General features: G+C 37.1%; 1 protein-coding gene across 10 annotated transcripts in view; it reads left to right on the plus strand.

Moving 5' to 3' along the window:
• The window catches only part of CCDC66 (coiled-coil domain containing 66), a 69,286-nt gene that overhangs the window by 14,020 nt on the left and 29,963 nt on the right, over positions 1–25,303 (plus strand). For 9 of the 10 annotated variants that reach the window (XM_059161231.1, XM_059161238.1, XM_059161234.1 and 6 more), the window contains 6 exons: positions 1,370–1,491; positions 1,945–2,046; positions 21,144–21,275; positions 21,677–21,927; positions 22,125–22,209; positions 23,283–23,444. In XM_059161231.1, the coding sequence (XP_059017214.1) occupies positions 1,370–1,491; positions 1,945–2,046; positions 21,144–21,275; positions 21,677–21,927; positions 22,125–22,209; positions 23,283–23,444 (854 nt within the window). The remainder of the gene's footprint in view (positions 1–1,369; positions 1,492–1,944; positions 2,047–21,143; positions 21,276–21,676; positions 21,928–22,124; positions 22,210–23,282; positions 23,445–25,303) is intronic. The other variant, XM_059161232.1, reaches the window with a different exon arrangement.

A 25,303-nucleotide genomic window follows, 5' to 3' on the forward strand; every position in this document is an offset into this window, starting at 1 on the left:
GTAACAGTTATACTTCCCTTTTTTTTTTTTTTTAAAGATTTTATTTATTTATTTGAGAGAGAATGAGTGAGAGAGAGCATGAGAGAGAAGGTCAGAGGGAGAAGCAGACTCCTCGAGGAGCTGGGAGCTCGATGCGGGACTCGATCCTGGAAGTCCGGGATCATGACCTGAGCTGAGGCAGTCGCTCAACCAACTGAGCCACCCAGGCGCCCCGGCAGTTGTACTTCTTAAGAATAACTGTACTAAAAGCAGTTTAGTACATAGGAAATACCTCATAGGAAATCCTATGAGGCAGTCATAACACTGTGGAGACAGGTGATAGTAAAAAAGAGATAAGCAGGGGCACCTGGGTGGCTCAGTGGGTTAAGCCGCTGCCTTCGGCTCGGGTCATGATCCCAGGGTCCTGGGATCGAGCCCCACATCAGGCTCTCTGCTCAGCAGGGAGTCTGCTTCCTCCTCTCTCTCTGCCTGCCTCTCTGCCTGCTTGTGATCTCTCTCTGTCAAATAAATAAAATCTTTAAAAAAAAAAAAAAAAGAGATAAGCAGAAGAAAACAGGCATGAATTGGTGTTGGAAGTCAAGGTAACAGAGAAGTTTGAAGAAATTAAATGTATAGTAGCAGCATCTGAAGGTTTGGAGATTTGATGTGTGTATATCATACTTTTAGTTTTAAATATTTTCTTTCAGTACAAATTTAGCTTATCAAACTATAATACCAAACTTCTGAAGTTGGATGGAACTACTTGGAAACGACTGAAGTATTTTATGCTTTATTATGTAAAAGATTTACTTTCTTATATTTGATCCTGTTTAAAAAACTGATCTCTCTTTATTGAAGTCATGCTTTCATTAATATTCTTGAAATTTAAGTTTATATATCTCCAAAGTTTTAAGAACTACTGATGCTTTTCAGGCCTAGTTTTTATATCAGTTTGTTAGTTTTTACTCTTCAGCAGTTATGAATAACAAAGGCTAATATTTCATATTACTTTGAGCTAGACCCTGTACTGGAAGGGACACTTCCACTTTTACAGAAGAAACTGAGTTTTAAGAATGCTAATGGCAATTTGCCCACAGTTGCATAGCTAGGAAGTGGTTGAACTTGGATTTGATTCTAGGATCCTTTATTTTTATTGCTAATTATAATAAACATTTTATATCCATTGTGCTATACTTAAGTTTGGTTCTGGTTAAATGTTTTTTTCCATATCTCTTAAAATTCTTCTCTGTCTTGTGAGTTAATCTCCTTAAAAAACAATTTTGATTAGATCTGTATTGGAATCTCCGCTCTTTAAGAAGGTCATGATTTGTTTACATGATTTTTTTTTTACAGTTTTTTTACATTTTTTAAAAAAGGACATTATTTACAGATGAACAGGTTGCTTTAAAGAAGAAAGAAAAAGAAGCTTCTGAAAAATGGAACAATCCTTGGAAAAAATTTGACAGTGATAAAATAGTATGGGAAAAATTTCAAATTCTTGACCAGCCTAAGGTAAGAATATCAAAATGAAGCATTTATGGAATATAAGACATTTTAATTTTACTTCTTAAAATGCTAAGCCATATTTATATCATAAAGCTTTTTAAAAATTATCTTTCCTATGTTACTGTAAAACAATGTTATTTTGAATTTAATTATGACCTCATCTGGTATCTATTTGCATTCTGTAAATTGTCTTACTATGTAGGTAATTGTAGAGGCCTGAGGCACCTTGTTTAGGCTCTTGTAAAAGAGCTCTACAAATTTTTAGATGACCACGAAACTCTTACCACTGACATGTGGTATCTGCCACAAGGTTATATCAAACATAAGTGATTGCTTATCAAGCACAAGTATACACCAGGTGTCCCTCAGGTAGTGTCCCTCAGTTAGTGACCTTTTAAGTTTTGTCTGTGCTTAATACTATACAGAGAAAAAGTACCTTTGTTTTCTCTTTGTTTTTAGACTTGTGCTAGCTCTTCCAGCATTCTGTCACAGTCTCCCAGTCAGATAACAGTGGTCCAGACTGAAGGGCACCCACTACCTAGAGCTAGTCAGATTTTAGAGGTAAGTCATAGGTGTCACTACTTTGAATATATAAGCCCTTTAATACTTGATCTTTATATTACCTATTTTCCTTAAAAGAGTGGACCTTAATACTCTTATTTTTAAATATAGGTTAATTTTTACTGAATGCACTATGCTCCTTAAATTTAAAAAAGTTATGAACTGTTTCTTTTATATGCATGTAGTAATTGTTCGTTCCTAGTGAACACTTGCTTTTAACAAATGTATTCTGAAAATAGAATAGTAACCTAAAGGGGATGATTCTGACAGGAGACATTTTCAGCACTGGTAGATTTCTTATAGAATCCCTCCAAGTTAGATTGTTTGTATGGCTTTCATGGCTGTTTGTTCTGCTCCATATAGAGCTGACTGCCTATATCATAGAGTTTTATAGTTGTTGATAATTTTACATTAATGAAGGAATGAAATCTGAATTATATTTTTCCACGTTCCGAAAAGCACTTTGACTATTGAAAGGCAGTAAATTAGCCTTGATAGAAGACATTTTGCAAAAATCTATAGTTCTGGATGATAGGTTTTTTTGTTTGTTTTTGTTATGGATGATTAGTTTTTTTTAAAGTGGGGGAGCAGCAGCGGTAGAGGGAGAGAGTATCTTCAGCAAGCTTCACACTCATCACTCTGAGATCATGACCCAAGGCAAAATCAAGTGTTGGACACTTAATTGAGTGAGCCAGTCAGGCACCCCTGCATGATAATTTTGTAAAGTTTAAAAATTAATGCATGCTAATACTACTAAAAACTTCAGCTAAAGCTATTCATGAAGTTGGTAGGAATCAGTTGTTAGTTTATTTACATTTCAACATTAAGATCGAAGAATCTTTAATACTAAAGATATTAAGGTATTCTCAGTTTGCAAAAAAGTCTGTGTTGAAATGTAGCATATTATTTATTGCTTAATTTGCACTATTTTTAAGGTTATTTGTGTAATTCATAGTATGATTGCTAATACAAATAAATAGCCATTTGAGACTATTTTTAGGTGTTTTTACATTTTGTATATATTTTTAAATGCTAGCATGCATCTTTTTTTATAATCCAAAAAACCAATAAAATTATTTATATTTTGCAGTAGAGATGGGAGTTGGGGATGGGAGAAAGACTAAAAAGAAAAATACACACTAAATATAAGGCTGGACAACCCGTGGTTAAAGAATATGATTATCTACTCATCTTCATAGTATTTAAGTACAGTTTTTATGCATTTTTATATGCATGTGGTAAGATATTGGAGAGATGCTATTGATGGGAAGTGAATTTAACTGTGTAACTAAAAAACCCCCCTTCTTAAATGTCTGAAAACGGTTTCAGAAATCCAAGCCATAGCCAGAACTATTTATATTATTTGAATATCAAACTTTTCATGTAATTAAGAGGAGCAGAAATTTGGTTACAGGCAGAATCACCAAGGCCAATTTTGTTAAAACACAAGGTAGTGTATATAAAGTGCTTAGAACAGTGACTGACAACTAGCAAGTGTGAAGGTTTACTCTATTTATAACTTAACAAAGCAGATCCATTTGGGGCTATGCGACTGTTACGGGTCTGTCATCTCAACAGCTTTCCTTCCTCTCTTCTTGATTCTCAGTCTTACACGTCCTCCCCCAGTGGAATTGCCCCTATATTGTTCAGCCCAAACATTCTTTTATACTGTGTAATTTTGAACTATTCTGCGTTTAAGTTTCTTTTGCTACCACTATACCACAGTTCTGCATTTGTTCAGTAAAAAATTCTATTTTCATTCCTTTTGTTTTTTTAAATTTTATTTACTTGTTTGACAGAGAGACAGAGTGACAAAGGGAGCACAAGCATGGGGAGTGGGAGAGGGAGAGGGAGAAGCAGGCTTCCCACTGAGCAGGGAGTCTGATGTGGGGCTCGATCCCAGGACCCTGGGATCATGACCTGAGCCGAAGGCAGATGCCTAATGACTGAGCCACCCAGGCACCCCCTATTTTAATTCCTTTTCAACGTTTTTTTTTTTTATTGTGGCAAAAGATACATAACATAGAATTTACCATTTTAATTATTTTTAAATGTGCCATATTGAGAGATTAAGTACATTCACATTGTCAGGCAACCATTACTACTGTCCACCTCCAGAATTTTTTCATCTCTGCAAACTGAAACTGTATCCATTAAACACTCCCCATTTTTCCCTCCCCCGACTGCTGGAAACCATTCTAGTTTGCCTATGATTTTGACTATTCTGAATAACTTTAAGTAGAATCCTGTAATATTTGCCTTTTGGTGTCTGACAAAGTTCATTTATCTTAATGTTTTCAGGGTTCATCCATGTTCTACACTGTATCAGAATTTCATTCCTTTTTAAGGCTAAATAATATTTCATTGTATTTATAACAATTGCATTTTGTTTATCCATTCAGATGTTGATGGACATTTGAGTTATTACCTCTTTTTGGCTACTGTGGAATAATGCTGCTATAAACATTACGTATAATCTCTTTGAGGCTTTGTTCTTAGTACTTTTGGCTATATACCCATAAGTGGAATTGTTGGATCCTATGGTATTTTATATTTAATTTTTTGGTTAAGCTTTTATCAATTTACTTTCCTATTTAAGAAGAGGGAGAAAAAAATAAAGAGTTTTTGTGGGGTGCCTGGGTGGGTCTGTTAGTTAAGTGTCTGCCTTGGGCTCAAGTCATGATCCCAGGGTCCCCGGATCGAGTCCCGCATTGGGCTCCCTGCTCAGTGGGGAGCCTGCTTCTCCTTCTTCCACTCTCCCTGCTTGTACTCTCTCTCTGTCAAGTAAATAAATAAAATCTTAAAAAAAAATTTGTGTTTGTTTTTTTGAGAGAGACCACATGCAAGCTCGTGGGGTATGAGGGGGAGCATGGAGAGTGGAGGAGCAGAGGCAGAAAGAGAGAATCTTAAGCAGGCTCCACACCTACTTTGGAGCCACATGTGGGTCTTGATCTCATGACCCTGAGATCATGACCTGAGCTGAAGTCAAGAGTTGGATGCTTAACTGACTGAGTGACCCAGGCACCCCAGACTTCTACCAATTTTCATTTGGCAGTTCTATGTTTAATTACTATCCTGTTTTCCATAGTTGCTACACTATTGTACATTTCCATCAGCAATGCACAAAGGTTCTGATTTCTTCACATTCTCAACTTTGTTTTTAAATAATAGATGACTTCTAATAGGTGTGAAGTAGTAGTAGCTCTTTGTAGTGTTGATTTATATTTCCTTTAATAATTTGTAATGTTGAACATTTTTTCATAGCTTATTGGCTATCTCTGTATGTTCTTTGGAGAAGTATAAATTTTTTGCCCATTAAAAAAAATTGTTTTCATTGTTATAGGCATTCTTTTTTTTTTTTTTTTTTTTAATTTTTATTTCTATATGTGGGAGAGCATGAGAGGGGAGAGGGTCAGAGGGAGAAGCAGATTCCTGCTGAGCAGGGAGCCCAGTGCAGGACTCCCATCCTGGGACTCTAGCATCATGACCTGAGCCCAATGCTGTTGCTTAACCAACTGAGCCCAGGTGCCCTGAGTTGTAGGCATTCTTTATAAATTTTGCATACCTGATCAGATATATTGTTTGCAAATATTTTGTATCATGCTTCATTTTACCTTTTCATTTGCTTGATAGAGCCCTTTGATGCACAAAAGCTTTTAATTTTGATGAAGTCCATTTTATGTTTTTGTTTTTTTCCTTTGTTGCCTGTGCTTTTGATATCCTGTCTAATAAATCATTGCCAAATCTGGTAGGGAGCTTTTCTATGTTTTCTTCTAAGAGTTTTAAGAGTTTTATAGTTTCAGCTCTTATGTTTAGGTCTTTGATCCATTTAGAGTTATTTTTTGTATGTAATATAAGACAGGATTTTTTTTCTTTTCCATATTTTGCATTTATATCCAGTTTTCTCAGTGCCATTTGTTTGAAAAGATTATTCTTTCCCAATTGAATGGTCTTGGCACATTTGTCAAAAATCATTTGACTGTTTATAGGAGTATTTAATTCTGGGCTGTCCATTCTAGTCCGTTGTTCTGTATGTCTCTTTATGTCATTGTCTCACTGTTTTAATTATCATACCTTTGTAGTAGGTTTTAAAAGCATTTATTCTCCAGTTTTTGTTCTTTTTCAAGATTGTTATAGCTATTCAGGGTTTCTTGAGATACCATGGGAATCTTAGGGTAGATTTTTTTCATTTCTGCAAAGTACAGCAAGTTTTTCATAGAGGTTACTTTGAATCTGTAGATTGCACTAGGTGATCTTTTTTTTTTTTTTTTTTTGTAAAGATTTCATTTATTTATTTGACAGATGGAGATTACAAGTAGGCAGAGAGGCAGGCAAGAGAGAGGGGGGAAGCAGACTCCCTGCTGAGAGCCTGATGTCGGGCTCGATCCCATGACCCTGAGATCATGACCTGAGCCCAAGGCAGAGACTTAACTCACTGAGCCACCCAGGCGCCCCTGTTGACAATACTGTCTTTTGATTCATGGATGCAATATCTTTCCATTTATTTGTGACTTCTTTAATGTCTTTTAGCAATGTTTTTTGTTTCCCATGTACACAACTTGTTGCCTACTTATTCCTAGGTATTTTATTCTTTTTGGTGCTATTACACATGGAATTGTTTTCCTAATTTCCTTTTCCCAGATTGTTCATCATTAGTATATAGAAATGTGATTAGTTTTTCTGTGTTTGTGTTGTATCCTGCAACTTTGCTGTATTTGTTTATTTCTAATATTTTATTTCTTGTGTAGAATCTTGAGGGTGATGATTATTGTATGGCACATGAACTTGTAGATCTTTCTGGAACTATATTGTTTTCTTAATGAGTAGATACATAAAACACTGGTCTGCATTAATAAGACATTCATATGTATGCATAATCCTGCCTGGGTAATATGTATGTATAATTTCCTTTTTTGACTTTTACTTTGAAAAATACTATGTAATATTTCTGGCATGCAAAAGGATATAAAGGATAATACAAAACACATTTCTACCCATGTCCTGTCCCAGAAACAGTGCAGTATAGAATAGTATAGTTTAGAGTTCATGCATTTTTATGGATTTCTATCAGTAATGGGCCAAGCTTTTTTTTAAGATTTTATTTACTCATTTAAGAGAGAGAGAGCACAGGGAGGGAGAGTGGCAGAGGGAGAGGGAGAAGTGGGCTCTCCACTGAGCAGGGAACCTGATGCAGGGTTCGATCCCAGGACCCTGGGATTATGAACTGAGCTGAAGGCAGTTGCCTACTAACTAAGCCACCCAGGCACCCCAAGATTTTTTCTTTTATAAAGATTTTGTTTATTTATATATATAGAGAGAGAATGAGCAGGAAAAGTGCCAGAGGGAGGGGGAGAAGCACACTCCTCCCTGAGCAGGGAGCTGGATGTGGGGCTGAGCCAAAGGCAGACGCTTAACCAACTGAGCCACCCAGGCACCCAGGACAAGAATTTTTAAAAATACAGTCCACAGCCCAGTAGAATGAAAATGGAATACATATAACCATTATGTTCCTTCTCTTGTCAGTTTACTTCTGAATCTTGACAATAATGTTTGTGGATTGTGAGGCTCTTCCCACAGCAGAACTGGGATGTGACTAAGTTATAACTTAGTCCCAATCCATTGATGGCCTTATTTCAGGACAAAGAAATACTGCAGCCTGACTAGAATGAGCCAGTACTGGCGAGAGCCTTTTCCTCTCTACACAGGCAGTCTTGAACTCAAGGGAACTCTATCTCAGTTCTCCAAAATTGAACTCCCTAGGAAGAGACCTTCCTTATTCAAAACTAGGAGGGTCTCTTGGCCTTGCCAAAAAGATGTAATGGTTAACTAGAATAAGTAAATGGAATTGTTTAAAGGCTTGTTAGGCTCCAAAAGTATACTAGGCACTTCACAGACTTGTGCATCCAGTTTTAGAATAAGAGCCAAATATACTAACACTTAAACAGGTGCAGGAGAGCACTAAGAGTAACTTACACATCCTGACTACCTGTAACAATAGGCTGGATAGGTCTTTGTTCAAGGAGGGATATATAGGGAAAAATGGAGACTATGAAAATTTCACACTAGAAAGAGAGATATTCCTGCTGAGTACTCAGAAAAATCTCAAATAAGAAATATGTCTCATTTTGTGAACTAAGAAATTTTTTAAGAAAACACTGACTTAGTTTTTATTTATTCCTATCTTATTCCACAAAGGACTTGAAATGATTTAGGAAATCTGTATACAAGAATAGACCCAAGATGAGAGTAGTAGAAAACTAAGAATACAGTAGAAGGAAAGAAAAAAGATTTGGCAATGAAATAAATTGAAATCACAGGAGGGAGAGGAAATCACTGTGGGGACACTCCATGAATATAGGTAAAATTTTGTTTTTAAAGATTTTTATTTATTTGAAAGAGAGGTAGAGGGAGTATGAGTAGGCTTAGGGGCAGAGGGAAAGGGAATGGGACAAGCAGATTACCCATGGAGTGTGGAGCCTAATGCAGAGTTCAGTCCCAGGAATATAAGATCATGACTTGAGCAAAGTCAGACACTTAACTGACTGAGCCATCCAGGTGCCCCAAATAGACATAGAATTTTTAAATGAAAGTCTGGCAGAGAAGATTACAAATAGCTTATAAAGATACAACCTTGAATGATATGCTTTTTTGAAAAAGAAAACAGCAAATAGATAGCTGTTAATAGGTATCAGAGAAAAAACTTCCCTAGATCAGAAAAAAAATTAAATGAAAGAGGCTGATTTGAAGAGACATCCTGATAACTGTTAAAATTTATTGAACAAGTATAGGCTTCTTCAGGCATTTAAAATAAGAAGACCGGGAACAAAGCTCAAATTAACCTTAGATTTCTTCTCTGTAGATAATAGAACAGTGTTCTTAAAGGTTTATTTGTTTGTTGTTAACATACGTATTATTTGCTTCAGGGGTACAGGTCTGTGATTCATTAATTCATAGCACTCACCATAGCACATACCCTCCCCAAAAACCATCTCCAGCCACCCCATCCCTCCCATTCCCCTCCCCTCAAACAACCCTCAGTTTGTTTTCTGAGATGATGAGTCTCTTATGGTTTGTCTCCCTCTCTGGTTTCGTCTTCTTTCATTTTTCCCTCCCTTCCCCTATGATCCTCTGTCCTGTTTCTCACATTCTTCAGATCAGTGAGATCATATGATAATTGGCTTTCTCTGATTGACTTATTTTGCTTAGCAAAATAGCCTCTAATTCCATCCACGTTGTTGCAAATAGCAAGATACTGAGTTTCTTGATGGCTGCATAATATTCCATACATCTATATACATACATGTATATATATGTATACACACACAAACACACACACACACACACACACACGACATCATCTTTATCCATTCATCTGTTGATGGACATCTAGGCTCTTTTCCATAGTTTGGCTATTGTGGACATGGCTGCTATAAACATTGGGATGCACATGCCTCCTCAGATCACTACATTTGTATCATTGGGTAAATACCCAATAGTATAATTGCTGGGTCATAGGGTAGCTCTATTCTCAACTCTTTGAGGAACCTCCCTACTGTTTTCCAGAGTGGCTGCCCCAACTTGCATTCCCACCAACAATGTAGGAGGGCTTCCCTTTCTCTGCATCCTGGCCAACTCCTGTCATTTCCTGACTGGTTAACTTTAGCCATACTGACTAATGTGAAGTGGTATCTCACTGTGGTTTTGATTTGTATCTCCCTGATCCCGAGCGATGTGGAGCACTTTTTCCTGTGTCTGTTGGCCATTTGGATGTCGTCTTTGCCGAAACATCTGTTCATGTCTTCTGCCCATTTCTTGATTGTATTGTTTGTTCTTTGGGTGTTGAGTTTGGTAAGTTCTTTATACGCTTTGGATACTAACCCTTTTTGAGACATGTCATTTGCAAATATCTTCTCCCATTCTGTTGGTTGTCTTTTGGTTTTGTTAACTGTTTCCTTTGTTGTGCAAATGATTTTGATCTTGATGAAGTCCCAGTAGTTCATTTTTGCCCTTGCTTCCCTTGCCTCTGGCGGTGTTTCTAGGAAGAAGATGCTGTGGCTGAGGTGGAGGTGGCTGCCTGTGTTCTCCTCAAGGATTTTTGAAGGATTCCTGTCTCACATTGAGGCCTTTCATCCATTTTGAGTCTGTTTTTTGTGTGTGGTGTAAGGAAGTGGCCCAGTTTCATTCTTCTGCATTTGGCTGTCCAATTCTCCCAGCACCATTTGTTGAAGAGACTCATTTTTCCATTGGACATTCTTTCCCGCTTTGTCAGTGATCAGTTGATCATAGAGTTGCGGGTGCATTTCTGGGTTCTCTGTTCTGTTCCATTGATCTATGTGTCTGTTTTTGTGCCAGGATCATACTGTCTTGATGATCACAGCTTTGTAATAGAGCTTGAATTCTGGAATTGTGATGCCACCAACTTTGGTTTTCTTTTTCAACATTCCTCTGGCTATTTGGGATCTTTTCTGGTTCTGTACAACTTTTAGGGTTATTTGTTCCATTTCTTTGAAAAAGTTGGAGGTATTTTGATAGGGATTGCATTAAATGTGTGATTGTTCTAGGTAGCATAGACATTGTCACTATGTTTGTTCTTCCAGTCCATGAGCATGGAACGTTTTTCCATTTCTTTGTGTCCTTCAGTCTTTCATGAGTGCTCTATATAGGTTTTTGAGTACAGATTCTTTGCCTCCTTGGTTAGGTTTATTCATAGGTATCTTATGGTTTTGGGTGCAATTGTAGATGGGATCGACTTTTTAATTTCTCTTTCTTCTGTCTTGTTGTTGGTATATAGAAATACAAGTGATTTCTCTGCATTTATTTTATGTCCTGATATTCTACTGAATTCCTGCAGGAGTTCTAGCAGTTTTGGAGTAGAGTCTTTTGGGTTTTCCACATAAAGTATCATGTTATATGCAAAGAGTGAGAGTTTGAATTCTTTGCTGATTTGGGTGCCTTTTATTTCATTTTGTTGTCTGATTGCCAAGGCTAGGACTTCTAGTACTGTGTTGAATAACAGTGGTGATAGTGGACAGCCCTGCCGTGTTCCTGACCTTTGGGGAAAATCTCTCAGTTTTTCCCAATTGAGAATGTTAATCGCTATGGGATTTCATAGATGGCTTTGATGATATTGAGGTATGTACCCTCTATCTGTACACTTTGAAGAGTTTCGATCATGAAAGGATGCTGTACTTTGTCAAATGCTTTTTCAGCATCTATTGAGAGTACCATATGGTTCTTGTTCTTTTTTTTATTAATGTATTGTATCACATTGATTGATTTGCAGATGTTGATCCAACCTTGCAGCCCAGGAATAAATCCCACTTGGTCCTGGTGAATAATCCTTTTAATGTACTGTTGGATCCTATTGGTTAGTATTTTGGTGAGAATTTTCACATCTGTGTTCATCAAAGATATTGGTTTGTAATTCTCCCTTTTGATGGGGTCTTTGTCTGGTTTCAGGATCAAGGTAATGCTGGCCTCATAAATGAGTTTGGAAGTTCTTCCATTTCTGTTTTTTGGAACAGTTTTAGGAGAATAGGTATTAATTCTTCTTTAAATGTTTGTTAGAATCCCCCTGGGCAGCCATCTGGCCCTGGGCTCTTGTTTGTTGAGAGATTTTTGATGACTTCTTTAATCTCCTTACTGGTTATGGGTCTGTTCAGGTTTTCTGTTTCTTCCTGGTTCAGTTTTGGTAGTTTATATGTCTGTAGGAATGCATCCATTTCTTTCAGAGCTGGCATATAGCTGCTTATAATATGTTTTTATAATTGTATTTTTTTGGTGGTGTTTGTGATCTCTCCTTTTTCTTTTTCTTAAAAATTTTTTTCCTTTTTTTTTTTTTTTTAAAGATTTATTCATTAATTTGAGAGAGAGAGAGAGCAAGCACAAGTGAGAGAGGAGAAGCAGAAGGAGCAGGCAGAGGGAGAGGGAGAAGAAGACTCCCTCCTGAGCAGGGGGCCCAATGTGGGACTCCATCCCTGGACCCCTGGGATTGTGACCCAAACCCAAGGAGACGCTTAACCAACAGGAGCACCTGTCCAATAGGAGGACCCACAGGTGCTCCCGTGATCTCTTCTGTTTCATTCATGATTTTACTTATTTGGGTCCTTTCTCTTTTCTTTTTGATAAATCTGGCCAGGTGTTTATTAGTCTTATTAATTCTTTCAGAGAACTAGCTCCTAGTTTGGGGGATCTGTTGGTTTCTATTTCATTGATTTCTACTCTGGTCTTTATTATTTCTCTTCTCCTGCTGGGTTTAGGCTTTGCCATTGTTTCTCCAGCTCTTTAGGTGTCCTTAGGTCTTTGTGGATAGGTCTGCTGCCAATCTAATGTTTCAACCTTTGTAGTTTACAGACCCTTTGTTCCTCCGGATGCTTTCAGGATTTTCTCTTTGTCTTTGACATTTATAAGTGTTACTATTACATGTCAGGGTGTTCACCCATTTTTAGTGATTTTGAGGGGGATTCTTTGTGCCTCCTGGATTAAAAAAAAAAATTATTCAAGATTCCATTTATTAATTTGACAGGGAGAGATCACAAGTAGGCAGAGGAGCAGGCGGAGGGGTGGAGGGAAGCAGGCTCCCCGCTGAGCAAAGAGCCTGATGGGGAGCTCCATCCCAGGACCCTGGGATCATGACCTGAGCTGAATGTGGAGGCTTAACCCACTTAGCCACTCAGGTGGCCTGCCTCCTGGATTTTGATGCCTGTTTCCTTCTTTCATTTAGGGAAGTTCTCTGCTATAATTTACTACAATAAACCTTCTGCCCCTCTCTCTTCCTTCTTCTTCTGGGATCCCAATTATTCTAATATTCTTTTGCTTTATGTTATTACTTACCTCTTGAATTCTCCCCTCACGATCCAGTAGTTTATCTCTCTTTTTCTTACTTTATTCTCTATCATTTGGTCTTCTATATCACTAATTTTTTTTTAAAGATTTTATTTATTTGACAGAGAGAGATCACAAGTAGGCAGAGAGGCAGGCAGAGAGAGAGAGAGAGAGGAGGAAGCAGGCTCCCTGCTGAGCAGAGAGCCCAATGCGGGACTTGATCCCAGGACCCCAAGATCATGACCTGAGCCGAAGGCAGCGGCTTAACCCACTGAGCCACCCAGGCGCCCTATATCACTAATTTTCCCTTCCGCTTCATTTATCCTAGAGTTAGAGCCTTCATGTTTGATTGCACTTCATTAATTGCTTTTTTTATTTCAACTTGGTTAGATTTTATTTCTCCAGAAATGGATTCTCTAGTATCTTCTGTGCTTTCTTCAAGCTCAGCTAGTATCTTTACAGTCATCATTCTGAATCTAGTTCTGACATCTTAATAATGTCCCCGATGATTAGGTCCCTGACATTTGGCACCACCTCTTCTTTTTTTTTGAGGTGAGTTTTCCCATTTTGTCATTTTGTCCAGAGAATACATGGTCGAGAGAAAAAAATGCTAAAAGGGTAACAACGACCCCAGAAAAATATACACTAAACAAATCAGAAGAGACCTGTAACTGCGGAGGAGGGAGGGGAACAACAAGAAAAAGAACATGATTAGGCTGGTGAATAGAACGGAGCTGCACAGTAGATTTTGTGTATATTTTGATATGTTTGAACAAACTGCCCCTAAAATTTTAAGGAAAGAAAAACTTATATACATATATTCAAAAATAAGGGTAAATACAATGTAGGGATGGACTATGACTGTAAAAATGAACATGTAAGAAGATTTTTAAAAAGGAATTGATAAGTTGGTTTGAAAGAAGAATGAAACATAATTTACAAAAAATGAATGTGATCAGGCGGGTGAATAGAATAAAACTATGTATTAGATTTAGGGTGTATTTTGGTCTGTTAGAAGAAACTGCATCCCAAACTTAAAGAAAGAAAAACTTATATACAAAAAGTAAAGTTATATACAATGAAGGGATAGAATAGGACTGTAAAAATGAATATTAAAAAGATTTTAAAGAAGCAGTTGATAAGAAGTTGGTTGGAAGAGGAAAGAGGAAACATTCTTTAGAAAATCTAAAAAAAATTTAAAAAAAAACTTAGTTCTATTCCTCTGGCTCTGGAGTTTTGTGGTTCTGATTGTTTGGTATACTTGGTCTTTGTTGGATTTTTTTTTTTTTTTTTAAGATTTTATTTATTTGAGAGAGAGGATGAGAGGAGAGCAGTCAGTGGGAAAAGCAGACTCCCTGCCAAGCGGGGAGTCCAATGTGGGACTCGATCCTGGAACTCCAGGATCATGACCTGAGCTGAAGGCAGTCGCTTAACCAACTGAACCACCCAGGCGCCCTTGGTTGAATGTTCTTGCTGATTTTCTTGGAGAGGGGCCTGTTGCAGTGATTCTCCAATGTCTTTGCCTGGGTGAAATTTCACTGTCCTTGTTGGGCCAGGCTGAGTAACCTGCTCAGGTTTGCTCTTGGTAGCTTTTGTTCCCTGAAATCTTTCTACATGTACAGCTTTGGAGGATGAGAATGAGAATGGTGGCGTTCCAATATCCAGCCCCAGAGATGCTTCAGACTCAAGGCCCCACTCCTCAGTGAGCCCTCAGAGAAAAGCAGTTAATCACTCCTGTCTCCTGCACTCTGAGCTCACCTGGCCTGTGACTGAGCATTTCTGTCTCTGGCACAGGACCTTGTTTGGAGTTTACAAACCTAGCAGATTCCTGCAGTGTGCTCCTGTGCTATTCCTTCTAGGGGAGGAAGGGGAATCTCCCTGGATCTGCCACTTGTTCACTCTGTGCTTGAAGAGTAGTGGCCTGACTGTGCCACGGATCATGGTTAATGGCAACCCCAAGCTGAGAGCCCCCTCCTCGGCTCCCGTCTTTGCAGCCAGCTTCCTTCCTCCAGTATGTGGGGGCTGTGGCACACTCAGGCATACCTGGTCTTTCTATGACCCTGAGGATCCTGAGACCACAATGTCCCAGCGAGAGTTCCAACCCCCGCTTAGCCACTGGAGTGATGTCCCTCCATGGAGCAGACTTCTAAAAGTTTTGATTTTGTGCTCCACTGCTCTGTCACTTACCAGGAGCCAGCTGATGGAGGTTCCCCCCATCAGCTGTGGTCTGTCTTCCCAGATATTGCCTTGGATTCACTTCTCTGCATGTCCTACCTTCCAGAAAGTAGTCCTTTTTATGTTGATATCATTGCTGCTATTCTTTTCTTCGATCTCCTGTTGAGTTTGTAGATGTTTAGAATGGTTTGAATTCCCCTTGTACAGGTTTAATAGGTACACTGAGACAAAGAATTTAATGCCTAAACAGCACGTTCACATGTAAAGGGACCATAAAGTTATGTTCAGACCTATAAGAATTTATAAAATATTCTTCCCAAAGATCTTTCTTTGGTTTTTTTTAAAGCAGTTTTTAAAGATTATTCCTCGGTCAGAAAAGTGAATCAGAATTAAAACATAATAAGGAATTTATGGTTTTAAAAAAGGGAATATATAGCTAACACAAAGTCTCTATAAGACTTTGTGAAATAAGGTAAATTGCAAAAAAATACATACAGTGTCACCATTTCCATGTTTAAAGGAAAAAAAATCTGGAAGACCTATTAACAAATACAAATATGTAAAAGAAAGCAGATTGTTGGCATTGTCTAAGTCTAAGAGTAATGGAAACAAAGGGGACCTTTCCACTTTTGTTCTTTATGCTTTTGTTTGTTTTATGCCTTATATTTTTATGTTGATATGTTGCGTGATCTCTCTGTAAAGACAGTTAATTATGATTCTGAAACCCGGATAAAGGTTTAAGAATATGGAAAGCAAAGATAATCACTGCTTTAAGTATTAAGAGACTATCTACTAATGTAACCTGTACAACAGAAACAAAAAGTAAGCTCCGAAATGTCAGAAATCTTTTATTTAAAAGCAGAGGTATGAGAACTGCCCCCTCCCCCGCAGACCTGCTGCTTAAAAGAGATACACTTAATAATAGAATTATACATTATTAAAAATAGATAACATAAAATCAAAATTTAAAAAAAATGCAAAAGGCAAAATTGCTTGTAATTTTAGAAACATTACTTTGGGAGAGAAAGCTGTTAACTTATTTTTTTTAATGTAGGCTCTATGCCTAGGGTGGAGCCCCGTATGAGACTTGAACACATGCCCCTAGGGATGTTTGACTGAGTCACCCAGGCACCCCCATAACAAATTATTTTTGATGAAAAGTAGAGTCAATAACAAAGATGTAAGAATAATATTTTTGTGATTCATAAGCCAAAAATAAGTAGGAGAAATTGAGGCACATTTTTACTGGGGTATTATCAGAGTATTTAGACCATAAAAGTATCAGTGATTTTATTTTCTACAAATACAAATACCAAATTTTTAAATGTCAACAGAACATTTACAAAATTTGCTGTAATGTTATAAGAAAAACATAACCAAAAATTAAAGTCAAGCAGAAAATATTGACAATAAATAAGCTTTTACAAACTTAAAAATACTAAGATCCCATGATCAAGATACTGAACCTTGGTTATAAACTGCTAGTATCTCCCCTTAAGGTCATTTTTTGAGATAATAGGAAAATGAGGGAAGGATACTTTTTTGATTTGTTGGATTGGTAGGTGGCCTGTGATAGAAATTAACCCAGCATCTCTGTGGGAAAGGAAAATAAGAAATGAATTTTTAGAATTCTGTTCTTGTTGAAATGCTTTCCCCCATCCCCTGATGTCATTGTCTTAAACAGTGCCTCACTTCCCATTAACTGTAAATTGGATCTCTGTTCTAGCTGTCCTCTAGAATAAAATCCTGGGCCAGTCCTTGCTTAAATCTTACTTCTTTGCAGGAACTTGGAAAATCAGGTGGAGACTACTCTACTCCTTCCTATTGATACTCACTTGTCTCGTGAATTACAAAAACAGTCTAAGGAATGCTCCCAAAAAAGAAGCTCTGGGGGGAGTGATTGCAGTTTAACACCCTAAGTTTCAACCCTAGGGCTAGTCTGCTCTTTGCCATTCCTCCCACTGAATATTTGGCTGTTCATTGCTGGACAAGTTTGGTTGATAGTGCCAGGAAAAAAAATGAACTGCTGCAAATAACAAAAATGTTGGAGGAACACAGCTATTTCAAAGGAAGCAGTGTAGATAGAGTATATCAGAGTCTAACAGAAGCAAAAATATTAGAACAGATAAATCGATAAATTTAGTCTAAAGAACATAATAAAAGAAGTTAGGGAAAGTGTTACAATAAGAACATAGAACAAACAACCATGCAGAAAATTTAAGTGTGAAACATAAAAAAAAGTGTAAAATACAATAGATGTGAAATAGTGGGAATGATAGAGCTAGGGAGTAAATAAATAATTGGTAGGGCCTATTTAGAAAATATCTTGGAAAGGACAAATAGGGAAAAAAATTTAAGGCAGAATGAGAATGAAAATAGAAATGCTGACTTTTCCCTCCAAACAAGAGCGACATTGGGAGAAGAGAGGAAATACTTGAAAAAGTAATTGAGATCTGTATGTTAACTGACCTCAGATTTAAAGGGCTAGAAAGCACCCCAAAAAGAAAATAAGGAAGACCTCACTACACATACTAACCTGAAATTTAAGAATATGGAAGACCCAGAAATTCTAAAAGCCTGCAGAAAGAAAGAACAAGCAATATATAAGAGAACAAATATGAGCTTTTTTTTTTTCCCCCGGCAGTAGCACTGGGTATAAGATAACTATTAAAATTTAGAATTTAATATCTAGCCAAACTGTCATTGAAATGAGAGTAGATAATATTTCCAGGCATTAAAGTGCTCTGAGAATTTTTACTAAAAGGTGACACTGAAAACAGGTTTGAATGAAGTGCTTAACCAAAAATGTAAGGTAAATTAAGGGATGCTGGAAGAGATTTGTGATTATTTACCTTAGTAGAGTGGATTGTTACTTTTATAACAAATAAAGAAGGTCTAGTTAATACCAGTCTTGATGGGTTGGCAGAGGAAGGCAAGGTCAAAGGATATGAGAGCATTTTAAAGTTCTTATTAGAAGATGATATCTTTGACGTCAAAAATTTAGAGAGAGTCTTAAAAATAAAGTGAGATAAAGTGGAATGTAAGATTAAGATAGAAATAGGACCAAATACATCAATAAATATAATAAATCTAAGTGAACCAAAACTCACCAATTAAGAAAATACTAATTAACATAAAGAAATCTAGATACTTTCTAGAATCCAAGACACACTTAAAGCATAGGAATGCAGCAAGGTTTAAAATAATAGGATTGGGGCGCCTGGGTGGCTCAGTGGGTTGAGCCGCTGCCTTCGGCTCGGGTCATGATCTCGGGGTCCTGGGATCGAGTCCCGCGTCGGGCTCTCTGCTCGGCGGGGAGCCTGCTTCCTCCTCTCTCTCTGTTTCTCTCTCTCTGCCTGCCACTCTGCCTGCTTGTGATCTCTCTCTTTCAAATAAATAAATAAAATCTTTAAAAAAAAAAAAAAAATAAAATAAAATAAAATAATAGGATTAAAAAAAAAGAAATGCTAAACAAAATAAAATTGTTATTGCTACACTAATAAAAATAAGATCATTATTAGGTTGGTGAGGGTTGTAAATATAGATAGAAGATTTAGGAAATCAAGAAATAGCAATTTTTAACATGCATGAATCTGATAAAATAAATGAAGCAAAAATTAGATTTAAATAAATGAAAACTTCAATATCTAAATTTCTCAATTGAGAAATTGCTAAACAGATTGTTTTCAAAGATTTATTGACTTATTTATTTTAGAAAGTGAGAAAGATCATGAGTGGGAGGGGCAGGGGCAGAGACAGGACAGACATTTCATCAAAGAAGACATACTCCAGACAGCCAATAGACGTATGAAGAGATACTCAGCATCACTCAGCATCTGGGAAATGCAAATGAAAAGTTAATGAGATATCACCTCACACATGTCAGAATGGCTAAAATCAAAAACACAAGAAACAACAAGTATTGGCATGGATGTGGAGAAATAGGAATTGTCACATGCTCTTGGTAGGAATGCAAACTTGTGCAGCCACTGTGGAAAAGAGTATGCTTAGAAAATGAAATATAGGGCGCCTGGGTGGCTCAGTGGGTTAAGCCGCTGCCTTCGGCTCAGGTCATGATCTCAGGGTCCTGGGATCGAGTCTCGCATCGGGGTCTCTGCTCAGCAGGGAGCCTGTTTCCTCCTCTCTCTCTCTCTCTCTGCCTGCCTCTGCCTACTTGTGATCTCTCTCTGTCAAATAAATAAATAAAATCTTTAAAAAAAAAAGAAAATGAAATATAGAACTACCATATGACCCAGAAATTGCAGAACTGGGTTTTTACTCAAAGAATAAGAAAACACTAATTTGAATAGGTAGGTGCACCCCCTATGTTCATTGCAGCATTATTTACAACGTCCAAATTGTGGAAGCAGCCCAAGTATCCATAGATGAATGGATAAAGAAGATATGGTATATGTACAATGGAATATAACCCAGCTATAAAAAAGAATGAAATCTTGCCATTTGCAACAACATGGAGCTAGAGAGTAAAATGCTAAGCAAAGTAAGTCAGAGAAGGACAGATACCATATTATTTCACTCAAATGTGTATGTAAAAAAAAATTAAAAGGTAAACTGAAAAAACAGATTTGAAACCAAATCTGGTTAAATCATATGTAAGAAACGTGAACAGAGTTCTAAGGTGATTGAGTGCTGTGTTCAGAATGTCTTGTAAGGAGTTCAAAGAGCCATTTGTTTTTCTTTTCCATTTTCATCCTTAAGATAACATTTTTAAAGCTAGAATTGTTCAGTTACTTACCTGAAGATAATGCTCCTTTTGAAGTGGTTCTTTTAGGCTTAAAGAAATGTGATGGTTTTTATCTCTTTAAAACATGTAAGAATAACTGAGATACTAAGATCTTTTTTCTTTTTTATAAATATTTCCTTTGATTTAAGCAACTGCTTATAAACTAGGAGCTTTGCCATTGTTTCTGTTAAAAACAAAGGCAGAAGGTAACATCAGGTATATCGCCATTGTAGTATTCTGTCAAGCTATTTTTTAAAACATATCCTGCAGTTATTCTGTATAACAAAGTGTTTGTTGCTTAGCTTTTGCCTTTCAGAACAATCTTGAGTAGAATATATTATTTTCTTTTTGTTAGAGCATGCCAAATTCTCATAAATTAAGAAGCAACTTCAATTAGGAAATTTTTCAAATTTTTTTTTTTAAAGATTTTATTTATTTGACAGAGAGAGATCACAAGTAGGCAGAGGCAGGCAGAGAGAGAGAGAGGGAGGCAGGCTCCCTGCTGAGCAGAGAGCCTGATGTGGGACTCAATCCCAGGACCCTGAGATCATGACCTGAGCCGAAGGCAGTGGCCTAACCCACTGAGCCACCCAGGTGCCCCTCAATTTTTAATTTTTTTTTTTTTCTTAGAATTCAAGGACTTAATCCAAACGCAATACATTTTTCTTATTGAAATGTCATAGACTGTGATAGGGCTATAGCAGTAGAAATGGAAAAGAGGGATATCCTAAAGAGACATGATTCAGGAGAGAAAGCCTCTAGCTCTCTTACATCCTCCTGGCTTTTGGTACAAAGGCAGTATTTGTTGTATCCTGAAGCCAGATTTAAAACAATATTCATCGGGGCGCCTGGGTGGCTCAGTGGGTTGAGCCTCTGCCTTCAGCTCAGGTCATGATCCCAAAGTTCTGGGATCGAGTCCCGCATTACATTTACATTTAGTTATTCTATGTTCTCTACTTTATGTTACAAATATGATTCTGAAAATTGGAATACATCTCTTTATGTCTTGTATAATTCAAAATTTTTTGTTTACAGTTGTTGTTCCTCTCAGATAAATGCCTTTCTGTTTGTATAAATTTTTGTCAAGATTGATAAGGTGGTTAGAAAGAGAGAGTTGCGGGAGCCTGGGTGGCTCAGTGGGTTAAGCTGCTGCCTTCGGCTCAGGTTATGATCTCAGGGTCCTGGGATCGAGCCCCGCATCGGGCTCTCTGCTCAGCAGGGAGCCTGCTTCCCTCTCTCTCTCTGCCTGCCTCTCTGCCTACTTGTGATCTCTGTCTGTCAAATAAATAAATAAAATCTTTAAAAAAAAAAAAAAAGAGTTGCAATTTAAATAGTATTGATTACTATTGTTTAGGAAGCAGTACCACGGGAACGCCCTTTCAGTGCCATGAAACAAGAACAGCAGAGGAAATGGATTGAAGCTTTGAACAAGCAAATAGAAGATGATCGGCAGAGAAAAATAGAGGAAAAAATTACATCTTCAAAGGTAACCTAACAAATTTAGGTGGATGTTGTCAACGGGAAAAAAAATAATTTGAGTCCTTAATCATAAACCTAAAAGTATCCTAAAGCTATTTGACAAGACTACAGTATTCAAATTAATACACATTTGCTCTTGTAAACCTTTTTTGAATGCATTTAGTAAGTGATTTTGTGTAATTTCTTAAAACTGGCTTTTCAGGAATTTCCTAATTTGAATTTCTTGTACTCGTTATGTTAGTTACCTAAGTATATATGGAATTAATAAAGAATATAGCTCCGTTGATTTTTGTGATGCTTATCCTGCTCTTTGGTGACTTTTAAAAATTGTGTTTGATTATCATTTTAGAACTTTATACATGAGAACAATTGGAAGAATTCTTAGTAATTCTTATTTATCATGATTAGGGTGAGGAACATGACAGATGGGCAATGCATTTTGATTCATTAAAGACCTATCCTGCTTCTCAGTCTCAACTGTCTTCTTGGTCAACACACAACCAACCAGAGTACTTCTGTGTCTCTCCGGACACTCACGAACTGGCTGATATCAGCAGTGTTTATACACCTATGACTGGAAGCCAGGTTGAACCTTCAGAGGAGGAGCATATAGCAAAACCAGTCAGAGATAAGACCATGGCAGATAGTCAGAAAACAAAGTAAGTTTATCTTTCAGTATTTATTAATGTTTAAGGAAGTCTATGTGCTTTATTAAAAGGACTGTCATAATGTGTGTTAATTGATTTCAGGTTTGGTATTTTCCTTTAAAGTAGAAATTACTAGTGGATGTATCTGGAGCAAAAATGATTTAGCATCTTTCGGGGGTTTTGTATAACTAAAGTGTCTATCTTGCCAGCTTTCTCCGTTCTATGACTGCTCTCTTGGATCCAGCTCAGATTGAAGAACGTGAGAGGCGACGACAAAAACAGTTAGAACATCAGGTATTGCACTGTAAAATACTATTCCTCGCCTTAATAAGTAAAGTTATTTCCAGCGGATACCTAAATAAATGGAAATTAAAATTCCAATATAAATGTACAGCACAGGCCCTTCCATTTCTGTGATGAATCTAATTCTTACTCCAGCTGGCAGTAATACTAAAATTATATTGATGCTGAGAACCAGACAGTATCACATAGTACAACCAGCCACTTGCCTTCCAGAAGAGTAGGTCTTTAATATATGTTTTATATATGAAATGGCACTAAATCTTAACTTAGTACTGGTTATTTTTTTTTCATCTGTTTATAGTTCTCCTGAATTTTGTTTAGGATGAGAATTAGTTCTTTAAGGGAACTATACAGGGCACTGAATTCTGATTGAGAAATCTAGCAGATAATATAAGGAAGGAGATGAAGATTAAAATTCTAATTTTAATCTAACACTAAAAGGACTTAAAATTCTGAATAATTCTTTAAAACCTTTGATACATGAGGAATTCGATGTAATTAATATTGTTAGTCTTAATCAATAAGCAAATTAACAGACTGTCTGCTACTTACCAGGCACTATGCTAAGTGCTGAGATTTTTTTAGTTGTTTTTGGATTACTTCTTCTAACAGACCTCCTCTGTTAAAAGAAAAAGCATATAGGGCGCCTGGGTGGCTCAGGCGCCTCAGGCGCCTGGGTTAAGCCGCTGCCTTCGGCTCAGGTCATGATCTCAGGGTCCTGGGATCGAGGCCCAAAGCGGCCTCTCTGCTCAGCAGGGAGCCTACTTCCTCCTCTCTCTCTCTGCCTGCCTCTCTGCTTGCTTGTGATCTCTCTCTCTGTCAAATAAATAAATAATTAAATCTTTAAAAAAAAAAAGAAAAAAGAAAAGAAAAAGCATATAGAATTCCAGGAACAAGAGATGGGATAAATACATTGGAAATTTGACATTTTAACTTTATTTATATATGTAATATTGCATTATATATTATCTGCTACTGATAAACTTATTTTAGAAATTCAAATGCTTCAAATAGATTTTTTAAATTTGTGACAGTGCATTTTATGATTTATAATTTATAACTAGAAAGCCATCACCGCTCAGGTAGAAGAGAAACGCAGGAAGAAACAGCTGGAAGAACAGCAAAGAAAGAAGGAAGAACAAGAAGAGGAGCGTCGCTTAGCACGGGAACGAGAAGAGATGCAGAAACAGTATGAAGAAGACATACTTAAGCAAAAACAAAAGGAAGTAAGTATATATTAAAACTTTTTTCATTGAAATATAGTTAACACAGTGTTACATTAGTTTCAGGTGTACAACAACATAGTGATTCAGGAGTCCTATATGTTATAGTATGTTAACAAGCATACAGTACACGCTATTATAGTACCATTGACTATATTCCCTATGCTGTTGCTTTCATCCCTATGACTTGTTCATTTAATAACTGGAAGCCTGTACCTCCCACTCCTCTTCCCTCATTTACTGACTCCTTCTCCCCTGCTACCAGTTTGTGAGTCTATTGCTTTGTTTTGTTTTGTAAAGATTTTATTTATTTGACAGAGATCACAAGTAGGCAGAGAGGCAGGCAGAGAGATAGGCAGAGAGGCAGGCAGAGAAAGAGAGAGAGGAGGAAGCAGACTCCCTGCAGAGCAGAGAGCCCGATGGGATCATGACCCGAGCCAAAGGCAGAGGCTTTAACCCACTGAGCCACCCAGGTACCCCTGTGGGTCTGTTTTATTGTTTGGGGTTTTTTGTTTTGCTTTTCATTTTATCTTTTTAGTTTCCACATATAAGTGACTTCATATAGTATCGATCTTTCCCATCTGACTGACTGACTTTAGCATAATACCTTCTAGGTCCATCCGTGTTATTGCAAATGGCAAGGTCTCTTTCTTTTTTATGGCTGAATGATACTCTACTTTTTGTATATACCACATCTTCTTATGCATTCTTCTGCTGATGGATACTTGAGTTGCTTCCATATCTTGGCTGTTACAAATAATGCTGCAGTAAACATTTGGGTGCATATATCTTTTTTTCCCTTTGGGTAAATACTTTATAGTGAAATTACTAGACTGTGTGGTAATTCTACTTTTAATTTTTTTTGGAGGGTCCTTATTGTTTTCCACAGAGGGTATATCAATTTCCATTCCTACCAATAGTGCACAAAGGTTCCCTTTTCTCTACATCCTCACCAACACTTGTTGTTTCTTGTCTTTTTAATACTAGCTGTTCTGACAATGGTGAGATGATATAATTATGGTTTTGATTCACATTTCCCTAATGATTAGTGATGTTGAGGATCTTTTCCTGTGTCAGTTAGCCATCTGTATGCTTTGGAAAAATGTTTGTTTGGGTCCTCTGATCTTTTTTAAAAACTAAATTATTTTGGGGGCAGTAGACTAAGTGTCTGAGTCTTGGTTTCAGCTCAGGTCATGCTCACTGGGTTGTGAGATCAAGCCTAGCATGGAGCCTGCTTAAGATTCTCCCCCCTCCCCCACTTTGTCAGCCCATCTCCCCATTCATGTGGTCATGCTGTCTCCCTTAAAAAAAAATCATTATTTGGTGTTTTGGTGTTGAGTTGTATGAGTTATTTGTATATTTTGGATATTAACTCCTTTTCACATATGTTGTTTGCAGATATCTTCTCCCATTCAGTAATTTGTTGTTTTGTGGATGGTTTCTTTTGTTGTGTAGAAGCTTTTTATTTTTATGTAATCCCAACAGTTTATTTTTGCTTTTATTTCCTTTGCCTGAGGAGACAGATCTAGAAAATGGAAATTAAAATTCCAGTATAAATGTACAGCGCAGCGCAGGTCCATGGTAATGCCGATGTCCAAGAGGTTACTGCCTCTGTTTCCTTTAAGGAGTTTTATGGTCTTAGGTCTCACAGTTTATATCCATTTGAGTTTATTTATGTGTATGGTGGAAGAAAGTGGTCCAGTTTCATTCTTGTGCATGTAACTGTCCAGTTTTCCCAGCATATTTTACTGAAGAGACTGTCTTTTTCCCATTGGATATTCTTGCCTTCTTTGTCATTGATTACTTGACCATATAAACATGACCAGGTTTTATTCCTGGGCTCCCTTTCATCTTCTTTTGAT

Source organism: Mustela lutreola, chromosome 2, assembly GCF_030435805.1.
Source record: "Mustela lutreola isolate mMusLut2 chromosome 2, mMusLut2.pri, whole genome shotgun sequence".
In the NCBI taxonomy this organism is placed as follows: domain Eukaryota; kingdom Metazoa; phylum Chordata; class Mammalia; order Carnivora; family Mustelidae; genus Mustela; species Mustela lutreola.